This window comes from Anas platyrhynchos, chromosome 13, assembly GCF_047663525.1.
Source record: "Anas platyrhynchos isolate ZD024472 breed Pekin duck chromosome 13, IASCAAS_PekinDuck_T2T, whole genome shotgun sequence".
Lineage (NCBI taxonomy): Eukaryota > Metazoa > Chordata > Aves > Anseriformes > Anatidae > Anas > Anas platyrhynchos.
Window position 1 is genome coordinate 9550852 of NC_092599.1, and position 19623 is coordinate 9570474.

The 19623-nt window shown below is 66.0% G+C and overlaps 1 protein-coding gene across 12 annotated transcripts; it reads right to left on the reverse strand.

Annotated features, from left to right (window-relative positions):
• Positions 1-169: 169 nt before the first annotated feature.
• USP19 (ubiquitin specific peptidase 19) lies at positions 170-19351 on the reverse strand. Of its 12 annotated transcripts, none has more exons than XM_038185783.2 (27): positions 19193-19351; positions 16668-16912; positions 14981-15037; positions 13753-13881; positions 13087-13220; positions 12400-12807; positions 11801-12068; positions 11546-11702; positions 11368-11439; positions 10759-10874; positions 10249-10463; positions 9739-9940; positions 9521-9654; positions 9203-9361; positions 9005-9115; positions 8713-8823; positions 8463-8564; positions 7959-8099; positions 7687-7805; positions 7349-7486; positions 6895-7259; positions 6110-6220; positions 5393-5609; positions 4931-5083; positions 4677-4840; positions 4412-4590; positions 170-424 (listed from the first exon to the last, which is right to left on the reverse strand). In XM_038185783.2, exons 2-27 carry the CDS (start codon positions 16774-16776, stop codon positions 284-286), a joined length of 4212 nt encoding a protein of 1403 aa, XP_038041711.2. In that variant the 5' UTR covers positions 16777-16912; positions 19193-19351; the 3' UTR covers positions 170-283. The 12 variants fall into 12 exon arrangements, with proteins under 12 accessions (XP_038041711.2, XP_038041713.2, XP_038041712.2 ...); XM_038185779.2 differs by lacking the exon at positions 170-424 and adding an exon at positions 1522-2743 and having other exon boundaries at positions 12400-12804; XM_038185780.2 differs by lacking the exon at positions 170-424 and adding an exon at positions 1522-2743 and having other exon boundaries at positions 10249-10457.
• Positions 19352-19623: the final 272 nt, after the last annotated feature.

The window sequence follows — 19623 nt, forward strand, 5'->3', positions numbered from 1 at the left end:
GCTCGGAGGGACGTCAGGTGACAGCAGGGAGCACCAGGGGACACGAGGCACACCAGACACCCTGGGCTGTGAGGAGCACGGGGGAGCAGCAGGTGCCGCAGCACCCCAGGGGCCATAGGGCAGCACGGTGACAGTCCCCGGGGCCACGCAGCAGGCAGCGGAGGCGAGCGGAGTTCAGCGAGTTTAATGAGAGCAGGACAAGCCCCGACCCCCGCCCGCCCCCCCTCCTCCTCCCCGGTGCCCGGCCCGGCCCGCACCCCCCGGGGCGGGTGCCCGCGACGCCCTAGTCGACTTCTTCCATGCTGCTGTAGGAGGGGGCCGGGCGCTCGGCGGGGCTGGCGAAGCGCTCGGGGAGGCCTTCCGCGGCCAGCGCCGGGGCTCCTTCGGGGGCCAGGCCGGATCCGAACGGCACCGGGGTCAGTCCCTGCAAGCAGAAGGTGGCCGTGAGTTGGAGAGCGCGGCGCTGCCTGCCCCTCTCCTCCCACCTCGCTCCCGGCCAAGGCCCTGCAGAGCGGCTCCTGGGTGCAGCAGGGCAGGGGGGAAGGCAGCGAGCCCGGAGCAGCCCCGGAGACCTGCCCGAGCGAGGAGAGCCAGGCTGCGGCACGCTCAGCCCAGCCCCGCTGCTGCTGCCTCGCCCTGTCCAGCACCGCTGCCCCCGGGCTGCTGCGGCGTGGGCTGGGTGGAACAGCGTCCCAGCACGGCACGGGGCCAGCAGCAGCGAGCCAGGGGGTGCGTGCTGACCCCTGCCTGGGTCTCACACGCAGTGCAGGGCTTCAGGGGGGTGTCCAGAGCCGGGACCCCCACCTGGAGGCAGGCAGGTGCAGGCAGCGGGCCCCGAGCCCCGGGCTGCAGCCCCAGCAGGAGCAGAGGTCACCCCAGAAGCGCCGGGCGCTGACTCAGCCCCACGAGGCCAACGCCGTGGGCGCGCGGGGGAAGCCACGGGCCGCGGGGCAGCAGACAATGAGGCGACTGTTCCAGGACAAGCAGTTCCTGAGCGCAGCGCTCCCCGCGCTGGGACCCGCGCGTGGGGAGCTGCAGGAGGGGCGTGGGGCTGAGGAAGGGGGAGCCGGGGGGCCCCCACAGCCCGGCTCAAGCCCCCCCCTGCCCTGTGAGGAAGGGGCCCCAGGCAGAAGTCCCGGAGAAGCGTGCTCCTGCTGAGCATCCTTCCTGAGACAGCCAAGGGCACTGCCGCCAGGACAGCAGCGGAGACGGAAAAGGAAGTCACAGGGCTCTGAAGTCACCTCTCAAACCCAAACACGCCCGAGCACCGCTCAGCCAAGGGCAACACGTCTCAATGTCAGACACCGCCGGCGCTGCAGCCCTTGTCCCAGCCCCGCGGGACAGCGCGCCGCCGGCCCCCCAGCGCCCTGCACGTGCTGCAGCTGCTGCCCCACGGGCAGGGCCCCACGGCAGGAGCAGGTAGGGCTGTGCCCGGAGCCTGCTGCACCCAGCAGAGCCTAGGGCAGGGCACCTGCACGGGCTGGGGCCACGGGGCCAGCACCGGGGGCTGGAGAGGGAAACGAGCACAGGGAGGGCACAGGCACCTGGTAGGGTGCGGTACAGAGCCCGTGCCTGGAGCCGGGCTGCCATCAGACAGGAGAGGGGGGCCACGTCTCTTTGGAAAACCTGCCTTTATTAACACCCCCCCAGCACGCAGGAGAGCGACGCTGCCAGCACCGCCCTGAGACACCGCCCTCCTGCAGCCTGGGTCCTACCTGCCGGCCCCGGCCCCGTGCCTCTCCCGCAGCACAGAGCCCTCAGAACCGAGGTGCTGCCCCCAGCCCCATGCCAGGGCACACAGCAGAGACCCAGCCCCCCCTAGACGCAGGCAGGTGCAGCCCCCGCAGGTCCGTGCTTGCCACAGGTGTCCCAGCGCCGTGTGCCAGGCTCCCCCAGGGCTGCCTGGGTGCTGCTGAGCTCTCCGGGTGAGCAGGGAAGTTCATAAGCCCTTGGTGACGAGCCCATCCTGTCCCAGCACAAGGGACAACTGTGGCCCGGGGGACACATCTCGTGCCAGCTCTGGAGAACACGAGGCTCCTGAAGCAGCGCAGCGGCACGCGCAGCTGGACCATGGAGCGTGTCAGGGCATCCTGTCCTCGCAGCAGCCTCGGGGCAGGGCACTGCTCGTTCCCAGGAGTGAGCGGAGACAGGCGGCGTTCCCCGGGGCAGCGGCACTGTCCCTTCCTGAGCGGCACGTAGCCGTGGGGCCAGCCCTGCTCCGAGCAGGCAGCCAGGGCGAGGGAGGGCTGAGGGGATCCTGGTTCCGGGCTGTGCCTTGGCACGGCTGCGGGCCAGCCAGGCGGCCGTGCCAGCTGGCACGGGAGATGCCAGAGCAGACAGGCAGGAGCCGACGGCCCCACGCTTCCCTCGGCGAGGCCCGATGGTGCCCTCAGCGGGCGAGTCCTTCCCGGAGGGCTCTGTCCTGCCGCCTGACGTCTTCGTCGCGCGGCGTCCTGGCACAGCACGTGCCCCGGCGGCCCCGCTCCTGCAGCTGGCTCCGTGCCCGTGCCTATCTCCAGCGGGTCTGGTAAATGAGCGGGTAGAACACGTTGAGGAAGAGAGCCACGATTGCGGCCGTGGTGGCCAGGACGAAGTATCTGACGCAGCCTTCGTCCGGGTGCTGGGGGGTGCCCGGACTCCTCTTCTGGCCACGGGGCCTCCAGGAGTTTCTTGCAGGCCTTTGGGGAGCCTCGAGCTGCAGCTCTTGTTCTTCAGCCTCCAGTTCCTGCCAGATCAGAGAAGCCTGCGATGTGGAAACCTGCGTCAGCACTTGCAGAACACAACGGGCAACACCCCTCGCCATCCCCCGGGGCAGGCGGCTGCCTGCGAGCCCAGTCCCGTGCCCCACCAGCCCCCGCCTCCCCATGCAGCGCGGTCGCGCCCGCCCCTGCAACTCCTGGGGGCTGCCGGTGCTCGCGGCGCGGCCGGGGGCTGCCGGGCGGCGTCTTCGCAGGGCTGCAGGGAGCCGGCGGCTGGATCCCGGTGGAGTCGGAGCTCTGCTATTGGTGGATCCAGGCAGGCGAGGGGGCGCGCAGCAGCCAATTGGAGGCCGGCTGTGGTGATCCCAAGGGGATTGTTCAGGTGGCGGCCGATGGGGGCGTAGATTGGGGTAGGAGGCGTGGCGGCGGCACAACCAGTCCCAGCTCTCCTTTGGCGGGTGGAGATCTGGGGATCCCTCCAGAGCCAATCGCTGCCCAGCTTCCCAGTGGATTCCTGCAGGCAGCCAATCGCAGCCCAGCCCTTCGCTGTGCCGGTGATCACGCGGGCGGCCAATCAGGATGCAGATCTCCGAGGGCACTCAGGAAGGGTGCGGGTGGTCCCGGGGGGTCGGGGACCCACTCAGCCCCAGCAGATCCAACACACGCCAGCACCGCGCAGGATCCGGCGCTGCCAGCACCCCGATGGCCCCCGGGGGGATCCAGTGGGCCCTGGGGAGATCCAATGGGCCATGGGGCTGCAGGGCACACGGTGATCCCCGGCACCGCGGGGGCCTCCCACGGCCGGTGCAAGACGCATGGAGCAGCCTTGCTATGACCGCAGCTCGTGGGGCAGCTCCGGGGCGCTCACAGCCCCTCCTGGCCCCACAGGCAGCTCCGTGCCCCAGCTGGGAAGAAGAGCTGAGCTGCCCAACCCACAGCTGCGTGCCGGCAGCCCGGGCTGGTCCAGAAGGCCCCAAGGGGCGCACGCGTTGAGCTGTGCCACAGCCAAGCATTGTCCTCAGCCCCCGGGGGGCCAGCACCGTGGGAAGGGCTGCAGCACGGCGACCCAGGGGAGCCTGGCAGGCAGGCGACGCGCTGCACCCCCAGCCTAGGCTTTTGTTTTTTTTGACATTTCGGCAGAGAACAGTCCAACCAGTCCCCGTCGGTACGTGCTGGAAGTGCCCACCCCTCCCAGCCCGCCCTGCAGCACAGCTCGCTCCGGCAGGTTTCTTGTCAGCACCTTGCGGAGGCTTGCAGGCCTCTGGCTTGGTGCTGGCAGCTGCCTTTTCTGCACCCAGCGTGGCCCTGGGCTGGGTCCCAGCAGAAAGCGTCCCCCACCCTGCCCCGAGGAGGCTGCTTCCTGGTGCAGCCAGCTCCTGATCTGCTGCTCTCAGTCCTCCCCAGCGCAGAGCCCAGCTCCCTCCTGCTCTGATGCCCCAGCGCAGCTCTGTGCCCTCCCACCACCAGCACTCCCACCCCGGTGGCTGGAACCAACTCTCCCACCATCCCTTTGGGATGCACCCATCCCAAGATCACGGCCGCAACAGGACAAGTCAGACCCCACAGCCCAGCTGGCACAAGCTCTTCAGTCTCAAGGAGAGGCAGGCACCAAACCACAACTGCGCCGGGCTCCGCGGGGCCCTGCAGGCGGGCGCATGCACGTTTCAAGGCTCTGCGGCTCCATCGGCGCTGGGAGGGACGCGAGCTCTCACCTGACTGGCAGCAGCTTCGGCAGAGGGGGTGCGCTCGGCTCGGTGGTCTGGGGGGTGCCCGGGCAGGGGTCTCTCCACAGGAGAGTTCCTCCGTCGGTAGAAGAGGACGTAGGCGTATCTGGTTACCACCTGGCTCTCGTCCACGGTGGTGACTGTGCTGTCATCGAAGAGCCGCCAGCCTGAGAGGAGAGAAGGGTTAAGCAAGGAGAGCGGCCCCAGCTGCGGGGGAAGGAAAAGGGGGGCGGCGAGGGCAGCTGATCCTCACCCACGTCACTGCGCTGGCTGTTCTTGTCGTTGGGCAGGCGGGCGTACGCCGTGTAGTGCCCGCCGATCATGCCTCCGTAGTGGTTGATCACAGCGTACAGGTCATACATGGGCAGCTGCTGCTCGCCCTTCCGGCCGATGCAGAACTTGCTCAGGTCCAGGCTCCTAGGGAGGGACGAGGGAACGGTCAGGGAGAGGCCAGGCGGCGGGGCAGCACCCGCAGCGCCGTCCCCAGATCATCCCCCGAGCTCTCACCGGACGGGGAAGTCCACCATGTCGTTGATCTTGTCCCTCCAAATAAAGCTGCGGAAGGAGAAGCGCTTGAGCTGGATGATGAGGACGTTGGGCAGGCGCCACAGCATCAGCTGCTTGGAGGCCTCGCGGTGCTGCTTGCACTTGGGGCAGTACCTGCGGGAAGCACGTGCTTGTTACCAACGTGGGGAGAGCCTCGGGTGTCTGCGCCCCACGCCACGCTCCCCCACGCGTGGATCGGGGGGGGCTGTGAGGGACATCTCCGCCCCCCCTGCCAGGGACAGGCCAGCACAGCCCCGCGGAGCGCTGGCGTGGCTCCCTGCTGGCTCCTGGCCTCCCTCCCCAGCACGCAGCCCAGCATTCCTGGCTGCCAGGAGAAAGGGCGTGCAGGAGCGGGCAGCTCCCGGGAAACCCCCGCTGCTGCCTGGGCCCGCGGGCTGGAACGCGCCGCGCCGCCGTCCTCACCACGCTTCCTCCGGGGCCAGGACTTCGGGCTTGGTGAAGAGGTTGAGGCACTGCTCCAGGGTGAAGTGGCCAGCCCGCGCCGCCTCGCTGGCTGAGCCCGGGTCTTCCACGCACTCCAGCTCCTTGGACTCCACCAGCACGAACTCCTTGAGGCGCTCGTTGTTCTTCCACACCAGGGCCAGGGAGCAGTCGTCTGTCAGCTCCAGGGGGGCGTCACCTGTCAGGGGGGGCACACCTCACACGCCTGCCCCCTGGCCAGGCCACACCACCCTGCCTGGACTAGGAGCAGCCCTGCCCAGCCCAGATGGACAGGATAAACACACAGCAGGGCCAGGAGGGCACAAATATCCCTGCCAGGTTCCCCAGCCCAGGGTGTCAGCACCCCACAACCAGTGTGAGAACTGCTGCTGGCAGTGTCTACGTGACCAGCATCTGTTCAGACAGGTGACCCAGCCACAGAGATCACCGTCCCTCTGTGGGTGCAGGGGGTTGAGGGGAACGGGTCTATTTGCTCAGGGGAACAGGCGCATCGTGCCTGAGAAGAGCTTCCAGGCAGCAGGCACCAGCTCCCGTGCCAGACACAGCTTTCATTGTCCTGGGACCAACAGCTCTCTGGGCCAGGAGCCTCTCGCTCCCTGGCCAGGAAGATCCACCACCACTCTCTCTGCCAGAGGCCACAAGGGAAGAAATCGGATCTCCCCAGGGCTCTGGGCTCACCTTTATCTTCCAGCTTGTACTCTTTGTTGGCGGCATCGATCTTGTTGATGTAGAACTGCGTGGCGCGGGCGCTCAGCGAGTCTGGAGTGTGCTGGTACCCAGGGATGGCAGCTGCGGACAGGCAGGGACAGATCTTTGGTGGCACTGCCTGCCTGCCCTGCGTAGGGGCCAAGAATTCGCAGTGCCCCCACCCCCACCTCACATGCTACGGCCTTGCAGGGACACAACCACGTGCCCAGTGTCCTTGACTATTTTTAGCAGGCGCCTGCCCCTGGCAAGCTGCGCTCCTCTGCCTGCCTGCCTTGCCCCTTCTCTGCACATTGCTGCCATCCTGAGACGAGTGGCTGGAAACGTGACAGCCGGGCGGCCAAGCGCGAGAGGCTGCTCCCGTGCAGCTGAGTCAGAGCGAGGGAAACGAGGGAAAAAACGAGGCGCTCACAGCCCCCAGGGGCTCAGCCTCCCACGGGACTCTGGCAGCCCCTGCCTCCCCGCCCCTCTCCCGCAACAGCCCGGCCTCCTCCCAAGTCAGGGCTTTGCTGTGCCGCACGGGCTCTGCCAGGGCAGGGCAGAGCGTGGGCTGGCAGGCATTCCAGGTGGGGCAGCGCCGCCAAAACACGGCTCCCACGGCCTGCAGGATGCCTGCAGGGGTCTCCGGACCAAGCCACGTGGAGAACACAGATGGGGCGGCCTCCCACCACAGCAAGGAAGGAGAATTGCTCCCTGTCTTTCCCGGGGGCCATCCAGGCTCCTGGCACAGAGAGGGTTGGCACTGCGGCACCTCTTACCTTCGGGTTTGAGGGCTCTCTCGTAGGATGGCTCCTTCTCGCAGCAGCTGTCGCCCTGCGACTCCACGTGCTCGGAGAAGCCGGAATCCAAGCTCAGCAGGGAACTCCTGGCTGGCAGGACCTTGCTGCGGACGGTGCTGCTGTCACCCAGCTCTGGATGCAGCTCGGGCACGGCCGGCGAGAGCGGAGGCTCCTGCAGGAGGCCAGACGCCCTGTCCTCGTCCCCCAGCTCAGGGGCAGAGGTGGCGGCTGTGCAGCTGCTCTTGGCCAGGGGCTCCGGCTTGTCGGGGAGCAGCGGCTGCAGCCCCTGCTCTGGTGACATCCGTCCCAGCTGGAAGGGAGGCTGGAACACGCTGACCGAGTACCTGGGCAAGGAGGGGACGGTCACGGCAGGCCGGGCACGGGGCTGGGCTGGGGTCAGGCAGGAGCAGCCCCCCCTTCCCTGCCCCCTCACCTCGCGTAGCCCTCCAGCAGCTGGGCCAGGCGGGCGTAGGTGAGGCGGGACTCCGGCACGCTGATGAGGAAGGGGAAACCGATGTTCTCAGGGCGGCACAAAGCCTTGTGGTCTGGCCAGTGTGTCTTCTGGCATGCCCTGTAACACACACAGCCCCCGTGAGCCCGGCGGGAGCTCAGTAAGGCTGGAGGGGTGCAGCTGGGGTGAGGGGAGCGCTCAGAGCCAGACTGGCTCCGTCCCAAAGGCCGGGCCCATCCCACCTCCTCCCCGTGGGTTGAGCTCTCCCGTCAGAGCAGGAGACCCTCCCTGCCTCCCCGCCAGGCACCCAGCCAACTCACACGTTGCAGTAACCGACTCGGTAGCACCTCGTGCAGCGCCTGAGCTTCTCTTCCTCTGACAGCTGCTTCTTCTGGCAGGCTGCACACTTGGCGACGGGGACGCTGGGTACCTGTGGACGCTGCAGGAGAAAGAACCCTGTTGGGCATGGGAGGGCACCTGGGCAGGATAAGGCAGGCTCGGCAGGCCCTTGGTATGTCACCCTGGTACATCAGCCCTTTGTGCAAGCCCTTCTGTTACTCTCCCCATCCTGTTCAGCCTCCCCCCTGCTCACCTGCTGGACCTGCAGCTCCACGACCCGCTCCTTGGCCAGCTCTGGGGACAGCACCTCGAAGCAGAGCAGCAGGTCCGTGGGGCAGACCGTGTCAAGACAGTGGGACGGCAGGAACATGCGGTGAAAGCGATTCTTGATCACCTGCCAGGAAAGCAGTGGAACGGAGCCATGTGAGGGCTGCCTCGTGCTCAGAGGGCCGCCCTGCTCTTCCTCTCCCCAGGAAGCCACAGACCTGAGCCCCCCTGTGAACTGTGGGGACAGCAGCACCACGGGGATGCTGTGCTCCGCTCACCACCCCACCAGGGTGGCACCGCTTGCCCCGCTGCTGTGGCCCTGCCCTGCTGAGCAGGGATCTGCCTGGCAGCACCCAGCACACGACACTGCCACCCGTGGACAAAATCCCCTCGTGGAAAAGGGGCTGCTGACGGCAACGCTTCCTGTGGGTGACCCAGGGGCACCCACAAGAGCAGCCCATGGCTTGCAGGCCAGCTGGAGCCCTCTCACCTCTGCCAGGCGCAGGTTCTCTGGTTTCACACGCACGCTGTGGGCCACCGAGTCAAGTACCTCCATGGCACTGGAGTTCTCCTTGCTGATACTCACGAGGAACTGCCATGAAGAAAGCACCCCGTTAGTGATGCCACACCAAGGCACGTGGGCCTTGGCTTCGCACGAGGCTCAGCCCGCTGGCACAGGACCTGTGGCACCTCCAAGAGCTCTCTCAGGCTACCTCCCCAGGACAGTCAGGGGACTTTACCTTGATAGGTTTCTTGTGCGGCTCCTTTGCAAAGTAGTAGACAGTCAGCACCTTCTGCTTCTGGGGGAGGGGCACAGGGAGGTACAGGAAGGGGTCAAAGGTGATGGACACCTGCAGGCATGAAACCACACTCAGTACTGGGAGCTGCTTGTGGCCGAGATCAGCAGGGCAGCGATCCCAGCAGGCCTGAGAGCTACCCCTGCCCTGTGACTCGTGCTCTGAGGGTCTACGAGTGGGGGCTGGAGCCTGAGGCACAGCCAGGACAGAGGCAGGGCCTCCAGAGCTGCCCTACCTTGGAACAGACTGGGCACACCAGCTTGGATTTGTACTGGCCCTGGAATAGGTCCACAATGAAGGAGTCATTCCTCATCTTGTGTCGCTGCCAAGCCTCCTCAGCTACCACCTGCAGGGAGAAAGGGCTCAGCGCTGCCCTAAATCACAGGGGACAGGGCTGCTGTGCAGCACCCAGCGCTCCCAGGTGCATCTTTACCTCATCGGGCCTCCCATCCGAGTCGACGGTCTCTGTGTAGGGCTTGTTCTGGATGCGGTTGAGATCCTCGTGCAGGCCATCCAGCAGGAAGGCCATGAACTCCTGAGCATCGTGCTGGGCGTAGCCAGTGAACTGGCTGGCCTTGCTGGCCACGATCGCCTGGGGGAGCACAGCCGTCAGCCCTGCTGGCCCCACACACAAACAAACCTGCACCCACCCCGCTCACAGAGCACCAGGACAGCCTGGGGCCCTCAGGGGAGCGCTGGGAACCCCCAGCTGAGGAGCAGCTGGCAGCTCCTGGGGAGCTTTGGTGCCTACCTTGAGTTTAGAGGGCTGGAAGGCATGGTGAGTGCCCTTCCACAGCGCCCGCAGCAGCATGGCAAAGCCGATGGCCAGGCGGCCCCCCGTCCCCAGCGGGTTGTTGTAGTTGATTTCCGACTCGAAGGACCGATCTGTAAGAGATGGAGGAGAGCGAGGGTGGCTGCGCTGTCCTATCCCCGGGGCTGGGCTCTGCCGGGCTCCAGGCGTGTGCTCACCGTGGAAGTAATCGCGCAGCTCCCGGGTGTTGGACAGCGACTGGATGACGCTGTTCATGAAGCAGGTGTTGCCCAGGTTCACCAGCCCCGTGAAGCCAGGCAGGCACACCTTCTTCTTCTCGTCCTCGTCCTCATCGTCCTCCACGCTCTCGGTGCTCACGGGGCTGTGCGTCATGGGGGGCACCATGCAGGTCGGTTTGGGCTGTCAAAGCAGAGCTGGGTGTGAGGGTGCTGTGCGCCAGGGGTCTTTGGGAACACCGCATGATCCTGACTAACCGAGGCACCCCTCAGACAGGGCTGGTCTGGAGCCACACACCACCTCCCACCAGGATCGGGACAGCCAGGACAGCTGCTGTCCCCAGTTCTGCCAGCTCTGCCAGGAGCACCGCCACCTCCAGAACAGTTTGCTGCCCCCCCGAGCAGCACCGAGGAGGATGGGCTACAACAAGAGGGAAGAGTGGCCCCCCACTTGCCTCCCAGCCAGGTGAAACACGGCACAGCTCCACTCACCGAGGGGATGTGAGGCTCTTGCTTCACCGCCACATGTTCTGGGGCTGTACGGGCTGCCACACCGTCCAGACCCCCATCCTCAACGCGTGGCTTCTCTTTGTCGCTGGCTCGGGCCTCCTCTTTGCTGGACAGAGGGTGCTGGTTACTGCCCGGGGGGGTCTTATCCAGAGGGGTAGGGCCTGTAGGCATGGCAACCTTTGCACCACCCACTGCACCTTAAAAAGGGGGAAGGGTGGGCCTGTGGTTAGCAGCACCGAGGGCTGCCCACGGCGGGGCTGAGCTGCTCAGCCCATGCTCACACATGCACGCAGGCTCTCGCCCACCCCTCTTCCCAGTGAGGGAGGGGAGCAGCAGTGCCCTTCCCCAGCACTTGGCCCACCTCCCTCGCACCTCTCATCCCTCTCCCTCCCCACCACCCCGTGCCAGAGGGCCCGGTGCCATCCAGGCACTGCTGGCGGTGAGGAAGGCGCCCAGCAGACAGGTAGCACAAGGAGAAGGCAGGGTGCAGACCTCGTGTGGCCGGAGCCTCCAGCCCGCCCCAGCGCTGGCTCTGGCGTTTCTTCAGACAGACATCAATGCGAGACACCGTGAAGTTGTACGTGCACTGGTCCGGCTCAATGAGGTTCCTGCAAGACAGGCAGCAAGTCAGGAGTGCCCCAGACTCCCCAGCAGCTTCAAAGATGCTAAAAAGTCTCTGTTGGGTAGGGCCACAGCCTCCTGACTAGCGTCAACCCCAAGGGGGCCTTCACGAAGCAGGACAGACGTCCCCAAGCCCAGGCACACAGCACGCAGAGGGCCCCATTCCCAACAGATCCATTCTGCCAGCCTCCATGTGCCCGCTCTAGCAGGACGCCCCAGCAGAGTGCACACAGGCTGCTCTGGCTCTGCCCATGAGAGCTCCAGATCAGGCTGCAGGCAAGGAAATGCTGGGATTTCCTTCTCTGCAACCATCCCAGGTCTGGAGCACCTGGTGCAGCACGGTGTGAGAAATGCAGATCGTGGCTACGAGCCCAGCTGCTGAAGTGATTGTGCCCTGCACAGAGCGGCCAGCTGGGACCGGTTCCTGCTCCAGCTCTCAGCTCCCTCACCCCAGTGCTGGCTGGAAATTTGGGACCATACCTGAGCTTCACCTGCCACCGGAACACCGTGTGGGGTCCGCAACCAGGGTGGAGGCGAAGGAAGTTTACGTCGCTGCAAAGAAATCAGAAGCAAGTGAGAAGAGGTGAACAAACAGAGCAGCCTGGCTGCAGCCAGGAGCTCCGCATCTGCTTAGTGCCAACCCAAGACACGCTCGTACCTCGTCTGGAACACCAATGTGAAGTCTTGCTCCCGAAACAAAACCTTGGAAGTCTCCTTGTGAATCTCTTTCACGTAGACGTGCACCACCACCAGGTCATTGCCTTTCTCATACGAGTCATTCTTGACAAAGGTCAGGTTCACAATAGGCTCTGGCTCTGAGCAAGGAAAGCCATGGAGAGAGGTTACCCTCCTTGCAAGCACGGCCTTCCCAACCAGACCAGCCTAGGGACACCCGTGGGCTCCAGCCACTCACCATCAGCTGCTGCTTCCAGAGCCACGTCGTCCTTGGACCAGTCCCTCTTCTCATTGTCCCTGCCCAGGGGAGGGGTGGCTGCAGGGATGGCCTTGGAGCTCTCCCCCAGGACGGACGCGCAGTCCCGGCCCCGCGAGGCCTCGGCAGGGCTGCTCGGCTGCAGGATTCTCTTCTCCACACAGGTGGCAACGCGGTGGGGGAACACCTCTGTGGTGGCTGCAAGTGGTGGCATCTCCACGGGAACAGTCTCCTTGGCCAAAACCACAGCCTTTAGAGGAAAAAGGAAGCGGTGAAGAAGAGACAACTTCACTGCCATGTGCCCCAGCCAGGCAGGCACAGCCTCACCGTGCCCACACATCCCACCTGCCCCGCTTGGACCCCTGAGCTCCACAGCCTCAGCCCAGCGATTGCAGGTTCCCCCTGCCTGGGGCAGTGTTAGTTACCAAGCCCTGGACTTTATTTAACCCCATCCTCCACCACAGCCATGCCCAAAGCAGCCCTCAGCACCACCCAAGGCGCCCAGGAGCCCATCTCATCCCGCAGGGCCGTGCCTCTACACGAGGGCTGGGGGAGCACGGATCAGTCAGGTCCTCAGGTACCTTCTCCAGTGGTGGTGCAAGGTCAGCCAGGGCCGTGGGTGCATCGCCCTGGCCGGCTCTGCCGTTGCGGCGGCTGCCAGCCCTCCCGCCGTGCCCCTTGCTGGGCTCCACGCTGCCGGTGACTCTGGCATTGGGCTCGTCTTCGGTTGGAGCCACTTTGAGGTAAACTGCCCGCTTGGCGCTGGGGCCACTCTGCGTCCCTGGGCTGGCTGGGCTTTTCCCTCCCAGGGCCTCGCTTCTTCCCTGAGCACGCTTGGGGTTGGAGGGCTCCCGCCGGGTCCTCGGTGGCTCTGTGCTTTCAGCCCGGGGCTCTTCTGGGGCCAGCTCTGCAGCAGCAGCCTTCTCCTTCCCGTTCTCCCAGCACATGGCCCCTTTGGCCAGCTCTTTGGATCCATCCTTCCTTCTCTTCTGTCAAAAGCAGGGCAGCACAGTGGGGAGATGTCCAGGCAGCTCTTTGCAGAGCCTGACCCTCACCACCCCTTCCTAGGGCATGCCAGGGGCACACCACCACCCGCCCCCTGGGACAGAGGCATCGGGCTTAACGCCCCCATGCAGCACAGGGATGCAGGATGTGCCCCAAAGTGCTCCCTGGACAAGGGCAGCTCAAGAGCAGGGAGCAAAACCCTCAGCCAGCTCTGCCAGGCTGCCTACAGTCCCCCAAAAGGCAGAGCTCCCCCCTCCTCTTACCAGAAGTGAAGTCCAGGTGTGAAGCGGGATCTTCTTCTGAAGCACCAGCTGCAGGAAGTTGCCCTTCTTGCACTGGACCTTGCTGCAGGAGCCCTCGATCTCCTCATAGAACTGACAGCTCCACTGGCGCCCATCTGCAGTCAAAGAAGGATGGCACCTCAGGCAGCAGTCCACCCAACCCACGGCCCTCTTTCACCTGCCCCAGGGGCCAGAAGAGCGCTTGCCCAGAGCCAGAGAGGCTGCAGGCAGGCTGCCACCACACCCCATGAGCCTTCAGGGCAACACCAGCTCCCTGGGGTTTGCTTTGTACATCTGGCTGGCCTCCTTCCCGGAGGGAAGGCCCTGTGTCTCCCTGCCCCAGGGGCACAGACACTTTTCCAAGGGATACCCAGCGCCGACTCGATCTCCCCAGCGAGCAGGGGACAGCTGCAGGCAGCACGGCAGCGGGCACCTGTTCGCTTGGCAGAGAGGAGCCGGATCCTGCCCCCCAGCCCTCCACCCTTCTTCTTTTACGCTGCTCTCATATCAGCCTGGCTGAAGCAGTGCCAGCTGACAGCAGGGCATTGCCTCTGAAGGAAAGGTTTCATGCTGGCCTGGAGCAGCCTCACATCCAGCCCACAGCCACGCCAAGCCCTGCTGGAAAAATATTTGCTCTGCTGCCCATACCTGGCAGTTTGACCACGCAGTCGGTGTCGGTGAAAGCGGCATCCACGTCCTCCACCTTCAGAGCCCCGCTGCCCAAGTTCAGCTTGACAATGATCTCGTCAGCGTTCTGCTTCCAGTCCAGCAGCAGCTCTGCGAGAGGGAGGAAAGCGTTAACGCCAGCCCGGGGCACGAGGCCACGGCACGCACACACCTGGGCAGGGGAGCACGAGCCCGGACGCACGTCTGCTCGAAGGAGGTCAGCACGGAGGACACGGAGCATGCCAACAAACCGAGGCACTTGGAACCCGCTCTTATCAGCCCACGAACGAGGGCCTGAGCACGTGTTGCAGCAGGTCAGGTGAATCCCAGTGGGAACCAGAGAGATCAGAAGGCAGAAAGGCTTGGCCCAGTCACGTGCAGCGCAACGGCTGGGAAGAAGGGGCGGCTCCTGTCAGCTACAAAGCGATTGCTGCTTTCCCAGGGAACGAGGAAGCCGCAGAATTTACTCTGGGGGATTCAAGTGGACTCTGACCACAACCAGAAATTGCCACTTCCCTTTGCATATGCAAATTGGGCAGCTCAGTTGCAATCATCAAGAGCACTGTACTCCTGCCAGGTAGGCGCTGTTAAGGCAGCTGTAACACGGGTGGGCCAGCCAGCATGGCAAAAGCATCTCGTCCAGGGAAAAAACATTACAGCAGCATCCCTCCCTGCAGGCACAGCCCCATCAGGTGTCTGCCAGGCTCCAGGGCTGGCCGGGTGGCATCCTAAAATCTCCAAAGGCAAAAAAAAAAGCTGACGTTTCCTTCATTGCCATTTGGTTTAGTTCCACTTTCTGTGTCACGATGGGGCTCTGCTCTGCCCGTCTCAAGGTGGGGACGTGGAGCCAAGGCAAAAACAGTCAACAGCACCTGATGGGTGACGTGGCCAGGGACCTTCCCGCCCAAAAACCAGCGGGAGGATGCTGGCAACAAAGATATCCTGGGGCTGTGCTCAGGGGCACCGTGACACCTGGGCCAGGAGCCGCCTGCCACGTGCCCTGGGGCCTCTCCTTTGCAGAGGGCCCTGCCCACCACACGTGCCCTGCTCTGCGAAGGCTGCACCCTGTTAGGAGCATGGGGCAAGGGAGCACTCAAGTTAGTTCTGCCGAACGCCAGAGCACAGGGCAACGACAAGGTGAGAGCTCCAGGTCCCTTGGCATGGGCGCTCGGTGGCCATGCACTGGCAGCCAGAGCACACCTCCACTTACCCTCCTCCGAGTCCCTCTCCTGGGGGGTCTCAGCCTGCTCAGGCTCAGGGCGAGACACTGGTGGGCAGAGAAGCAGAGCGCAGGTGGGGCTGTTGTTCTGGCACCTCAGAGCACGGGCTGGCACTCCGACACCCCAAATATCACACAGCGCCAGACCTCTGCCCAGGATTTCCATTCTGCACGCGCTGCTCGTTTCCTTCCTCTGCCCCTTCCACCTCCCCTACAGCCCCGAGCCCTGCCTGCAGCAAGCCAGACCCCACAACAGGTGCTGTGCCCCCCACTCCTCTGCAGTGGGAGCAAAACAACCTCGCTGCGCCGGGCAGGCAGCGCTGCTTCGAGGCATGTCTGGCTGCGGAGCTGTGGTAACTGGGCTGCGAGCCCTGCCAAGTCTCTGCTGGGCCACAGAGGAGAGGCTCTGCCTTGATCCTACACAGAGAGCCCGGTGTTTGGTTGTGCTCAAACCCATCCTGCTGTAAGGAGAGAACCTGGCAGCCCAGCTGCACTTTAACATTCCCACTGCTGCGCAGCCTGCCAGCAGCCAGGGCTAAAACTTCCTTGAGCTCAGGCCGGGGAACCGAGCAGGTCCCGATTAGGACCTGACACTTAATCCCTGCTCCCTGCAGAATTACCTCTGAGAGCCAGCAGCGTCTCAGGGTCAGCTCCACCCGCACAGGGCGCTGTGCTGCGACAGGCAAAGGGTGTCAACGTGACAGCACCTCGTCCTGAAGCACGCAGCCAGTGACAACGGGAGCTGTGGTCTCCACTCCAGAGCACCCACAGGGCTGTCGCTGCCCTCCTCGGCAGGCTCCAGAGCAGCAGGAAATCACCCTCGACCACTGCAGCTGCTGGTGGAGCCAGCCTGCCCCCATTACACTGCACAAAGGGGATGGAGGCAGCACAGCCCACATCACAGCCCCCACGAGGGCAGGAGCCCCCCCACGCTGGGTGTGAGTGCCCCGGGAGGCAGCACAGCCCCTGCAGCGAGAGGAGGCAGCAGCGCTGTGCTCGCAGCGCCCTGGGGTTTAGCCCTGGGGAGCGTTCCAGCAGAGCTGGGTAAGCGCTCTTTTACCTTGCCCTATAAATCACCGGGTTATTTTGAGGCTGCAGCAGTCGGAACGCAGCGGGCACAGAATCCCAGCCATTTGCCAGGGCCACTGCTGGAGGAGGAACCCGTGCTGCCTCCTGCCCGCAGGCGCTGCCCGCCCAGCGCAGCGGCCCGCACCCGGAGCACTTTTTGTCATCGGATACGCAGCGGCCGGGGAGGGAACTGCTGCAGAGTGCCCGTTTCGGCGCCTCGCCTCGCCGTGAAGGTGAGGCAACAGCCCCACCCGCAGGCTCTGCGCCCGTCTGTGGCGCCCAGGCTGGGGAGCAGAAGTATGTCCAGCTGCGAGGGCACCTGCAGGGCTGCGGGCTGCTCCCCCTAGCCCGAAGCAGCGACTGGAAACAGCCACCGTCAGCTCCAGGCTTCAACTGAGGGCAGGGAGCCGACCTCCCTCACATCCCCGGGGCTAAGCAGCACCCAAAGAAAGGAGGTTACAGGTCCGGGGAGGACACCGTGCCAAAGAGGATCCCGTGGCAGGGTTACAGGCAGCCACAGGAAGCGATTAGTTAAATCTGCTTAGCCCGGCAGATGGCTGCAGGATCCCACCCCAGGGGGCCGAGAAAGCATCACGCCGGGGGCTCTCACCTTCCTTGCTCTCCTGGTTGGCTCGGTCCTTCTGCTTCTTCTTGTTGGTGGCGTCGTCCAAGCCCCGAGACACTCTCCTCTGGCCGGGGGCATTGGTGCTACTGGACATCTTCAGCCGTTTGGAGGACACAAACGGCCCGCCGGGGTCGGTGATGGAGTCTGGGTCAGGGGTGCGACGTTTTCTTCCTGGCCCAGCTATCTTGGCGACTCTCTGTGGTCAAACTCTCTGGCAAGGAACTAGTGGCCTAAAGAGAGGAGAGAGCAGGCGTGGCAGGAGGAGCAGGCAGAGGAGGCCCCATGACATCAGGACCCTGCTCCCTGCCTCGGTGCCAGGCCCTGCGGGACCAATGCCCTCGTGTGACCTGCAGGGAAAGCCCCGTTGGGTGCAGGCACCCCCCTCACCGCAGCTGCTGCAGCGCTTGCTGCCAAAATGAGGGCTCCTCCAAGCCCCCAGCACACAACCAGCAGCCTCCTGTACGTGGCAGGCGTTACAAACCCTGACAACAATCATAACACTCGTGGCTCCTGCCACAACAGCACCCAGGGGAGCAGGGGGGTGAAGGGAGCCTCGAACCATACAAGCCAGCCCCCGGGGCCAGCCGGGACAGCCTGGCTCGGGGCACGGGGCAGGTCAGCAGCTATTTCGGTCAGGCAGTGCCCGTGTGAGAGGCCGGCCACGGGAGAGAGAACCAGAACCGCCCTAAGAAGGAAGCGGGGAGGGGGGGGGAGCAGCAGCAGGCCCGGGCCGCTCTCTCCCCCGTGCCAGAGGCGAGCAAACCTCCCTGGCACGGCCCGAGCTCCTCCCTCCGCCCACCAGCACCTTGCATATTCATCTCCCAGCAGCTTTACAGACAGCGCCAGCAGGGCCCGGCTGGAAACAAGACACCCGCGCTCGGCGTGCCTGGAGAGAGGGCCGGGCGTGCCCCCCCCGGCAGGGTCTGCGAGCTGCAGCACCCAGCGCCCGGCCGCGCTGTTTCAGGTGATCAGGACAGAGCGGAGCTGCCGCGGCCTCCCCGAGATGTCCCCGTGGAGACGGAGGCAGCAGAGTGAAGGAAAAGCGTCCCTGAGCCCCGCTCAGCTGTGCCTGGCTCCCCTGCAGCAGGAGCAGCCGTCTCCTGTCACCCCCCTGCCTGCACGGACCTGGCGGCCCCTCTCGGGGGTGTCCCCAGCGCCGTTTGTGTTCCAGAAACCCTCGTGGCAACGAGCGGCCACAAACCTCGAGTCACAGCCGCCAGCCCCCAGAGGGAGGTGACAGCACGCTCCCACGGCTGGGGCAGCCCGGCCCCACGGCAGGCTCTGCTCCCAAAGTGTTTCTCTTTAGGCCGACCCGTCCCAGCCACCAAGAACCCCCCAAACCAACCCCAAAGCTCGAGGGCTGGGTGCCCCCTGACTGCCCCAAAGCCCCACAGCAGGGTGGGCTGAAACAGCCCGGGAAGGGGATGCTGAGCGAGACCCCGCAGTCAGCCCAAAGAGGGGAGGGAGCAGACGCGGGACAGCAGCAGCACCCCCTGAAGGCACCGGGTCTCGCTGTAAGGCAGCAGCACCGCGGGTTCTGCTCACACCAGGGGGCCAGAAGGGACCTGGCAGCTGCAAACGCTGCTGGGCTGTGTGGGGCCGGGCCCTCTGGCATTAGTCCCCGCTAATGTCACTGTGGGACAGCGACAAAACGATCCCCAGGGTGCCGAACGCTCCGCCAGGCTTGGCAACCGCCGGCGAGCTGTGCCCGCTGGATGGCTTTTGTTTCTAGGGGGAAACCTCAGGGGAGCAGGAAACCAGAAGCAGCCGCAGGGCCGGGCCCCGCTGCCTGCAGAGGCGGGGTGCGAGGCAGGACGGGGACAGCCAGCCCCGAGCGGGGCCCCGCGGGCTGAGGGGGGCTGCAGGGACCGCGGGTTCTCTTCTGGGGAAGCCGCTCACTGCCCCCGGTGTAACGGGGCTGGCAGCAGCCCGGGGCTGTTGCGGGAGCCTCAGGGCTTCATTCAAAGCCCCGGTTGCTCTCCCCACCGCGGACACCCCCCGGGAGCAGCGGGCAGGCAGCAGCGGGGCTCAGCTCCCCGGTGCCCCCGGCGCAGGGCTCCTGGCGCTGCCGTTACCGGGAGCTCAGCGCTGAGGCTCAACCCCGCCGGGCACCGCACACGGGGACAGCCCGGCCTCGGGGCCGCCTCCCCGCGCCCCGCCCCGCTCCGCCCCGCACCTTTTGTCCCGGCACCGCGAGCACGGAACCGGGGCCGCCTCCCCGCCGCCAACGGGGCCGGTAACGGCCGGGGCCGGGGCCGGGGCCGGGGCCGGGGCCGGGGCAGCACCGGGCACGGCCCCTCCCCGCTCCCCACTCCCCGCCCCCCCCCCCCCGGTGCCCGCGGCCTGCTCCCGGCCTCGCCTCACCGAGCGGCACCCGGCGGCCGCGGGGCTGAGCGGGGAGGCCGGCGGCGGGGAGAGGCGGCTCCGCCCGCCCCGTGCACCCCTCCCCGGTTCCCGTTGCCCGTTGCCGGTCCCGCTGGCGGTGCCGGCCCCGCCCCGCCCCCACTCACGGCCCCGCCGCTCCGCCCCGCCCCGCGCGGCCGGCACCGAAGTTCCGAGCGGGCCCCGCTCCGGAGACAGGCCCCGAGCCCCGTGACGCACTTCCGGAAGCCGGCGGGCGGCCCCACGTGACGAGGGAGCGCATAGGGGAAGGGAACGGGGGCGGGGTCACGTGACGGGAGCGCCGCGGCCCCGCCCCCGCGGCGCCATGGAGACGGGCGCCCGCCGTGACGTCATCGCGGGGAGACGCCCACAAGGGCGGGGCCTGCCCCCCGGGGCGTTGCCATGGCAACGGGGCGGCCTGCTGAGGGGACAGAGCCTGGCCACAGGGCCACCAGCACTGCCATGGCACCAGTGTCACCTAACATGGCCCCAGTGCCACCAGCCCCACTGTGTTCCCAGTGCCACCAGCCCTGACATGTCCCCCAGTGTCATCTGCCAT